The 9,162-nt window shown below is 38.4% G+C and overlaps 1 protein-coding gene across 1 annotated transcript; it reads left to right on the top strand.

Moving 5' to 3' along the window:
- Window positions 1–1,266: 1,266 nt before the first annotated feature.
- LOC102310494 (CD209 antigen-like protein D) lies at window positions 1,267–8,620 on the top strand. Its single transcript, XM_005916794.2, has 6 exons — window positions 1,267–1,367; window positions 1,789–1,878; window positions 2,146–2,412; window positions 2,491–2,657; window positions 3,770–3,906; window positions 6,355–8,620. Exons 1-6 carry the CDS (start codon window positions 1,301–1,303, stop codon window positions 6,497–6,499), a joined length of 873 nt encoding a protein of 290 aa, XP_005916856.1. The 5' UTR covers window positions 1,267–1,300; the 3' UTR covers window positions 6,500–8,620.
- Window positions 8,621–9,162: the final 542 nt, after the last annotated feature.

The following is a 9,162-nucleotide window of genomic DNA, read 5'->3' as shown; positions in this document are numbered from 1 at the left end:
ATTATTATTCTACTAAAACAGTGCGATTTGAAAAATATAGTGAAATCTACAGTCTACAGTATACAGTATGTCTACAGTAATCTACAATCTATACAGTATGTGGTTAACTACATCTGTACAATAGTCATGACAAAAAACTAGCACCGGTTTAAACTTTTAGAAGCATCAGGATAACTGATTTATGAGAAAATGTCATTTCAAGCAAGTCCCTAGACCAGGGTTCACCAACCTTCAACATCAACAGGGACATTTTAGCCCCTCCGACCGTATTCTGGGACAAAAACAGCCGCATGCGCACTCGTGCTTATGTGTCTGTAGTGCGGCCGGGGGGGGTGAATAGTCCGTTTATACCTAATACAAGAATAATAAGATTTCTTAATAAGATGAAGAGCTTTTTACTTTCAAGAACTGTTTTATAGATGCTATGAAGAGGAGGGAAAAAAAATTGGAAATTGGAAAATTCATCAAATAGAAAATAGTCCACTTTCAAATAAATAAAACGCAGCAGTGGCCGAATAGTTTTAAAGTAAAAAGAATAATCGTGATAACTATTTGTCTGTAATTATCACTTCAGTTCATTTTAATGTGCTGTCATCTTCTGTTTTTCATCAAGCCGCAGGCAGCAATCAACCGTCCAGCCCTGGGCGTAAAAAAAATACAAAAGCTGATGGTGGAAAATATACATAGATAGTTATTGAAAAACACCAGAATATTCTGTAACAATCCAGCTCACAAAACCTTAAATACATGTGGACGAATCACCGGATACACACAGCTCGCGTTGCATGCCCACGTGATGTTTCGATGCACATTTAAGGCTGCCAGCTTCGCACAGATCCACAAAAGTCCAGTATGAAACAAGTATGTGCAAATCTTTGCTTGTGGGTCATGTCGTAATGGCAGATTTAGTGCTGCAGATGTAACTCGCACTCACTTGTGTACAGAGAGGCCGTCTCTGTTTTCCCCACAACATTCAACCTGTGGCACGGAATACATTACCATCAGGCTGTCTTCTTAAAGCAGGCTATCCCTGTAACATGCAAATTTTTCTTACTTTTATTTTTTCCGCCCAAAACTTGAGGGAGCCACAGCTGAGGACGAAAGAGCCACATGTGGCTGCCGACCTCCATCCTAAATCAAATTACTAGTTTTCACAGAAACACGAACAGATGTCAATGGCCCAGAATTCAAGGCAGAACTGATACACCCACAGCAAACATTACGTATTCAAAGTCAGTTTTTTGAGGCTATAAAAGAGAAGTCAGACAGATCAGTAGGCATTACAACCAACACTGCAGTCATGGATAATCCACAGAGAAGGCCAAACGAGAACAATGACACACCGTCCAATGATATATTTAGGCAAGGTACGAGTTTCTTCCACAATGACTCGTTTAGCCATCACTTTTTCTCCTCTTTTCTTTCCATTTCATCTTTTTTTTCCAGGTAGTTTCCTGAAGTCAGTGTTGCCTATTTTAGTGGAAGAACATTAGTTTAAATCATTCTTAAATATTTGCTAAACCTGTGTGCTTTTGTAGGATGCTTGCATATGAAGTTGTATTTGTATGAGGTCAGATAAACCTAAATATAGCTACAGTAAATAAGATGTGTTTTCTAATGTAGCTGGTTTGTGGCTTGACCGCAAACTCATTGCAGCTGTGAGGATATACAGTTCACTTGTTCAAGCATGCCTACAAAGCAGAAGAAGCTAAGAAGGAAAATGTAAGTCAATTGTGTTTTCTGCCAAACATTGAAACATTACAATATTTTTATGTTTATTTACTAAAGGTGGATCAACAAAGTACCCACCGATTATACCGTTCCTTGGATTGCTGAACGCTGTGCTGTTGATAACGGCTGTTGCTATTGGAGTTAACTGTGAGTGTGAAAATTCACATTAAGTTTCGTTTCCCACTTTTTTTAATTTGGAAACTTACTGATAAACTGCTGATAACACACTTTCACTATAAGATTTTAGAGTAATCATGTTAACACAAGCAGTAACACATCTTTTAAATAGAAAATGTTCTAGTTTGTTGATTAAAAAACTATTTTAGTTCCTTCTAAACAAAACTGTGTCAAGCTTATTTTCCAGTATTTTGAAATGTGATTCAACTATTGATATTTTGACACAAACATTTTCAGGTGCCAAAGTCAAAGAGGGCTCCTTGCACATTTCCAACCCAGCTGTAACACAGCTCTTCAGTGAGCTCGACTATCTCCGAAGCAACCACAGCGATGTGATCGAAGCTGAAGAGGAGGCCAAGAAGGCGTTAGAGAGCGCGATCAACAACCACAAAGAAGTAAAGGTGAAAATTGAGCAGCTGAAGACCGTCAATGATGGTTATCAGAAACAGATGCAAGCACTGCAAGTGGAGAAGGCAAACCTGAAGTCCAACATATCAGTTTTAGGTGAGAAACTTTTATCCTTATTTATGTTTTCCTGAAATGTGTTAACTGGAAAAGACGATAACTCTTTGTTTCTCTCAGAGGGATCTTGCGGCGGATGCCTCCCTGGTTGGGCTCTTTTCAACTCGTCCTGCTATTTCTTCTCCTACACCGAGTCCTCTACTGTCAAAAAGAACTGGCATGAGAGCAGAGAGGACTGTGTTAGTCGTGGCTCTGACCTGGTTGTGATCGATAACCAGGAAGAGCAGGTGGGTTGAAAACAAACAAGGATGACTGTAAAAAATAGGTCAGATAGACAGAAAGTCTACATGCCTAAGAGACCACAGAGAGTGATTAACATGGATTTAAATTCTGCTAATCGTAGAGCTGATTATAAAGTTCATATCGAGTATGTTTATCTTCATTTAGATGTTATTACCCAAGAACCAGCTGTTCTTTCTGGGTCAGCTTTTAACAGAATAGACATCCAAAACTCAAACTACATGCAGTCAACAAATACATTTAAAGAGAAATATATGTTATTAAAAAATCAAGTAATTAGCAAAAAACAGCAAACAGTCATGTCAACATGCTATAATCTGCTTCCTGTTAATAAACATAAGGTACAGGTGATGGAAAAATTAAAACATGTTATGTAGTTTATTTATTTATATATATAGCACATTTAATTACAACAGTAGTGTTGACCAAAGTGCTGTACAAACATACAAATTACACAATAAAATAATGAATATCATTAACATCAATGCCAAATAACAAATAAATAAGTAAATAACTCTCATGCAGCATTAAAAGCCAATGAGTAGAGCTGTGTTTTAAGATAGCATTTAAAAAGATTGAGGGTAGGAGCCTGTCTGATGTGGAGAGGCAAATTTAGGCAATTTAGGCACTGAAACCTCTCGAGAACATGGTGACTGTATAGAAATTGCAGCTGAAAAAATACATTCTTTTCTAAAATTATTGACAGAAAGGGAAGCTTTGAAAGAGGCCTGAAGCTTGCAAGAACAGAGGAATCGAGATTAGTTTCTTTAATCACAGGCTGCACAACACCTGAGTTAAGACTGCTATTAAAACTGACCACCTTGAGAATCTTTTTTAAGAAATGTGTTGGAACAACATCATTTGGACAAGATGATGTCTTTATGTCATTACAAAGTTTTTCCACCTGATCAAATCACACAGACTCGAACTGCTCAAAAACAGTAGAGCAGGTGAATGTAATGTAGCCACAAACTGGCACTGTACACGTCAAGGTCGTGCCCTGAAAATGAGTTAATTTCTATATTGGTTGTTATAATTAGGTCATTTGAAAACTTTATTTTAGGTGTTAACTGATTCTTTTTTTCTTCTTTTTCTTTAGAAATATGTGAGTAACATAATCCAAAATATGAAAACCAGTGATAGTAAGTGGGAGAATGGATTCTGGATTGGACTCACTGACATGGAGAACGAGGGGAACTGGACATGGATTAATAATGTCACAGAGGTGCAACAAAGGTGAGAAGAGCACCAATCATTTCTTCATACTTTTATGTTAAATAAATTAATTTTATTATATATATTATCAATCAAAAGTTTTAGACCATGTCATGGTGCTGGGTTGGTGACCCGGCGTTTCATGTTTGTTATTCTTCTTGTTGTGGTTATTATCTGACGATTTGATGTTTTTTATGTATTCTAGTTGAGAGGTTTTCTTCCTGTGCCTCCTTTGCTGTGTGCCTAGTTATCTGTCAGTGTGCTCCATCTGTGCTCTGTTTCATTTCCCTGAGTCTGTGTCTGTAGTCCAGCCTGTGGGTTCCGGTTTTACTTTTAGGGTCTGTGTCTCTTGTCTCCTCATGTTAATTAGGATCAGCTGTGCCTCCTGTTTGCCATTCCTTGTTGTTCCTCTGTGTGTGTACTTATAGTGTGAGGTTGCCTTTGCTCGTTGTCGGTCCGTTTGCGTTAGTTGCTGTTTCTCAACATGTCTCTGCTCAACATTCTCCGTTTCATCCCTGCCTGTCTCGCCCCATGTTCCCGTGCCTTTTGTCTCCTCATGCTTCCAGGTATCCCAGTGTTTAACCTTTTGTGTTTCAGTTTGGGTTTGTATGAGGTTAGTTTTCCCAGTTTAGGTTTTGGAGCCCCCCGTTCCTTTTTTCCTGTTTTTGTCACTTTGCCATCACTGTAAATAAACGATCACTCGCATCACAGCCTCTGCCTGCATTTTGGGTCCTTCCTTCACAAACACCACATGACTGCCGTAGCAGCCATGACAGTCCACCCCAATTTTTCCATTTTTTTATTGAAAATTATACAGTTTCATGTGTCATTGCACTCTGAAATGAAAGCATAGTATAAATAAGCAATGGGACTTCAAAATCATAGAATCAAGTTATAGACGAAAATTGATTTTTTACTTTTGACTCATCAAAGTAGCCATCTTTGGCGGATATAACAGCTGTGGCATTCTTTCTACAATAGAACTCAAAATTCTTCAGAAAGTTCTTCCCATGTCTCTTACAGTTTCCATGAATGTGTGGCACTTGTAGATTTCTTTGCTTTCACTCTTCTGTTCAGTTCATCCCAAACTACCTCCATGGGGTTTAAGTGTAGAGGCTGTGCTGGCCACTCCGTGTTTTCAAGCTTGTTCTTTTTTTGCCTCTGTCAGTGCGCCCCAGGGTGGCTGTGGCTACAATGTAGCTGCCATCACCAGTGTGTGAATGTGCGTGTGAATGGCTGGGTGACTGGACGTGTAAAGCGCTTTGGGGTCCTTAGGGACTAGCAAAGCGCTTTACAAACACAGGCCATTTTTTCCTCAGGTAATTCTGGCATAGCTTGGAATTATGTATTGGTCATTATCTTGCTGTAGGATGAACCCCTGACCAACTAGGAGCATACCAGAGGATATGGCATGGCGCTGCAGAATGCTGTGGTAGCCATTTTGGTTCAGGGTGCCTCTCAATCTGTACAATTCATCGACCCTGGATCCAGCAAAACAGCCCCGGACCATCACACTTCCTCCTCCATGTTTGACAGTTGATTCCACACACTGGAACCATCCTTTCACCTACTCTACGCCATTCAAAGATCCTTTGTGATGAACTAAAGATTTATACCAGACTTCAGTAGTCCAACGGCGGTGTTTCATGGCCCATGAAAACCTCTTTGTCTTATTCTGACGTCTAAGCAATGGCTTTCTTGCAGCAACTCATCCTGTCAAACCTGCAGCTTGAAGTCTTCTCTTCACAGCTGAAACTGAGACTTGCTTACTACAACCACTATTAAGCTGTGCTAGAAGCTGTTGTCCTGTGAGCTGCCTATCACACAAGCTGTTAACTCTGAGAAACATGTCCTCTGATTCAGTTGTGGCTTTGAGTCTGCCAGACCTCTTCCTGTCAGAGTTTTCCTCAGTTTCTTGCCTTTTGATGGTGAAGCAAACTGTACTCACTGACACCTTGACTTTCTTTGCAGTTTCTCTTTGGGAAAGACCTACATTTTTAAATGTTATGATGATCTGTTTCTCTTCCATTGTTAATTGCCTTTTTCTCACCATTTTTGTAGCAACACACTAATTTCTCCAATACAGTACTGTTCAACTGATGCTCACGAGGTAATGATACCACAATGTGATCCAACACCGCTTTTATGCAGACAGAGGTGGTTGTAAGTAATCCAGAAAAGTTGGAACACCTGTAGGAATTAGTAGCACCAGTTTCCAAGGCTTCATCAACCTCTGTTTTGGGTTCCCTGATAAAGGCCTTTCTGTATAATTCTAAAATGTACATTGGGTAACCTTTTTTTTTTTACCTCTGACAGTTCACCTGATGTGAACCTTTGTACCAATCCAAACTATTCATTGGACTTGAATGACTTGAATTGCAATAAATAACTGAAAATATTGGGTGTTTTAAAACTTTTGACCGGTAGTGTGTGGTTTGAAGTTAACAATACATGATGCAATTTTCTTAGGTACTGGATGGATGGAGAACCAAACAACGGCGGACATTTTGGAGAACATTGTGGGGTTGCAGTTCACTCCGCCTTTAATCCCTGGAAGACCCGCTATGATGGAAATTGTGACTTGAAGCAGTTGCACTGGATGTGTGAAATGTAAATAAGAAAAACTCTTCTCACTCCTGATATGATGCTAAAAAAGCATTTTTAACAAGAAATATTTTATCAGTTTTTGGGTTATTTTTCATATTCAGAGTCTACAACAGTGCAGTTAACATTCTAATTACTTTAGAGGTCTGTGTGAAAATTATTTGTTATTAAAAGAAATTCCACTAAACCTAAAGCCAGCCTGGTTAGTATCAAGAAAAAAACTATTATAATAATAATTAACATTATTTTGGAAGTAAAAGCATATAGAGTAAATGCTATGCAATAGACAAGTTGACATTAAACTGTAACACGTATACCGTATGTTTTTTATGTGGATCTACTTTTTTTGCTATGGTAATTGTTTGATATGCTTGTTCTTGTGTCTTTTAATCGTGTATTTCTGTTATTTTTCTAAATGAATAAGGACAAATGTGGAAACATAAATATGGATGGTTAGGTTCATTGGAATTTGTAGGCAGCACAGAAAACATCTGTGAACTAAATCTGATTTTGCTAACAAACTTGGCAAGTTGCTCTGAAGTCATGGCAAAGGCAAAAAAGAGAGACTGTTATTAAATGAATTTGATACAATCAATGTACACCCTTCATAAGTTTCCAGTCCATAACTGACATAAAGAGAGAAACAACCCTTCACACTCTGCTGATCTAAACCAGAGTACCTGCAGAACAGGGACCGCTGCACTGTGCTGTACCCAAAGTGGACTATGTATGATCATTGTATTTTATTATAATTATACAGCACAGAAGAAGGATCCTTGCACCATGAAAATGGCCTAGGATTTTATCAAAACTAGGCCACACAGCCATGGCAGCAAGACAGGTGCAGATAGAAATGCTAATTAAGAAAAAGTTTATGAAGCATGAAGAAGAAACTCAAACTCACAATGTAACTGTCAGTGGTGCATGAAGAGTTGGTGGATGCAGTGTTAGGTGCACAAGAGCAAACCAAACAGCAACCAAACTGCAGATGTTGCTCAGGGAGGAGAGGAAACTTAGCGCATGTTTGAATTCATGGCACATGCCAACAATTCATTTTTACATGAACATAATGTACTAACCAGTGCTGAACGTGGGCTTCATTTCTTTTGGACTTACTACATCTTATCTGTAGAAAGTACATTTCGTTTATGCAAAGATATTTTGACTTCTTCCTTTAAAAAATTCTAACTAAAATTTAACTAAAAAGGAATTTATCATTCAGCTCAGCAGTAGTGCCTTATTTTAACTCAGGGAACTAGAACTCTTGCACTGTCTCACCATAAACGTCCTGTTTCCATGAAGATTCATCCCATTTTCTGTATGTCACACTTAAAATCTTTCAAGTGCAGCTGACTGTTAAATCTTAAAAAGCGCAGAGCACTGAGTTTACAGAAGAAGTTTCAAGCCACACAAATAGCCTTTAAATCTAATCATGTATGATAATTATTTTAAATGACTGATCATTGATTATGCAGCACTATAGAATTGACTAGACTTTCAGCACATTCCTTGATTTCTTATAGAAAGTCAGCATATTACGATCTTGTGTATCATCAAATTAAAGGTTACACCAGAGATTACTTTACTTTTATTTTTGATTCACTTTTGTCACTGATAAAAGTTTGAACTGGAATTCAGTGATTAAGAACTAATCAGCAGTGAGTTGTGTCGACACAGCAAAGTGTCTTGCCAGATATGCATGTGACTGATATCAACTACTGGTTGTAATTTTAATGGTGGATTTGATTCACTCTTTTATCAAGAAGATGTGTGTGCCATCCTCCTTACCTCTTTTTAAAGCCATTGTTGAAAATTTATGGCAGTTACATAAGAACACAATTAAAATCCATCTAATAACATTCATATATTTGACGGTCTGAGGTGTAACCCGGAGCGGTCCTCAGCAGGAAAAGGGTGGAATGCCCACTCCTGGTCAGGAACAAGTCAAAGATCCTCGTCACCTCCAAAGCCCACCAGCGGAGCCTCTGCTTCACAACAGCAGCTGTTATTTTTAATTTTTAATATAATTGTTCTGTCCTGTTTCAAATTAAACATTTTATATGGAGATATTACACTCTGACTTTTCTTCACCCTATACTTCATTCTGCTCAATAAAATGTTAATATTGTCTTAAACAGTAATGATTTTATTTTTATACTATAAAATAAAGCTATTATCTCTATATGAATACATATTAGCATCATGAAGACAGCTGTGCTGTGCAACCGATTGAAAGCAGAAAATGTAATGCTAGGTGGTTGTTGCCAGTGTGCCCTCACTCGATGATCTTGTTCTGTATTTAATGATGCGTTTGGCACCAAACTCAGGATGTTGATCCAACCGTCAGTAAAAGTGTTTTCACTTGTTCCCAGCAGAGGGCAGTGCAAGACAGTCAGAGTTTATGTGCCTCTTTCCTCTGTTCCCTTGACTATGATGCTTTAATGCAGATCTTCCCAAAGTGTGGGGCGCAGAGCCATTGCAGGGGGGGAATGAAATCACGGACAAACAGTATCCCACAGTTGTTTATGTTGTTGTTTATGTTTTTAAGCCCATTTTTCACAGAGAGGTATTTTTTGAAAAATGTATTGACATTGACATTTGCCGTGTTGTGGCGTTAACGTCATTTCAACGAGATTAACGCTGACAGCACTAGTGGGAACACAACGAATATGA

The sequence above is a fragment of the Haplochromis burtoni genome, unplaced genomic scaffold, assembly GCF_018398535.1.
Source record: "Haplochromis burtoni strain Fernald_Lab_line unplaced genomic scaffold, NCSU_Asbu1 Contig_16, whole genome shotgun sequence".
Lineage (NCBI taxonomy): Eukaryota > Metazoa > Chordata > Actinopteri > Cichliformes > Cichlidae > Haplochromis > Haplochromis burtoni.
This window is presented reverse-complemented; position numbering and strand designations above follow the sequence as displayed.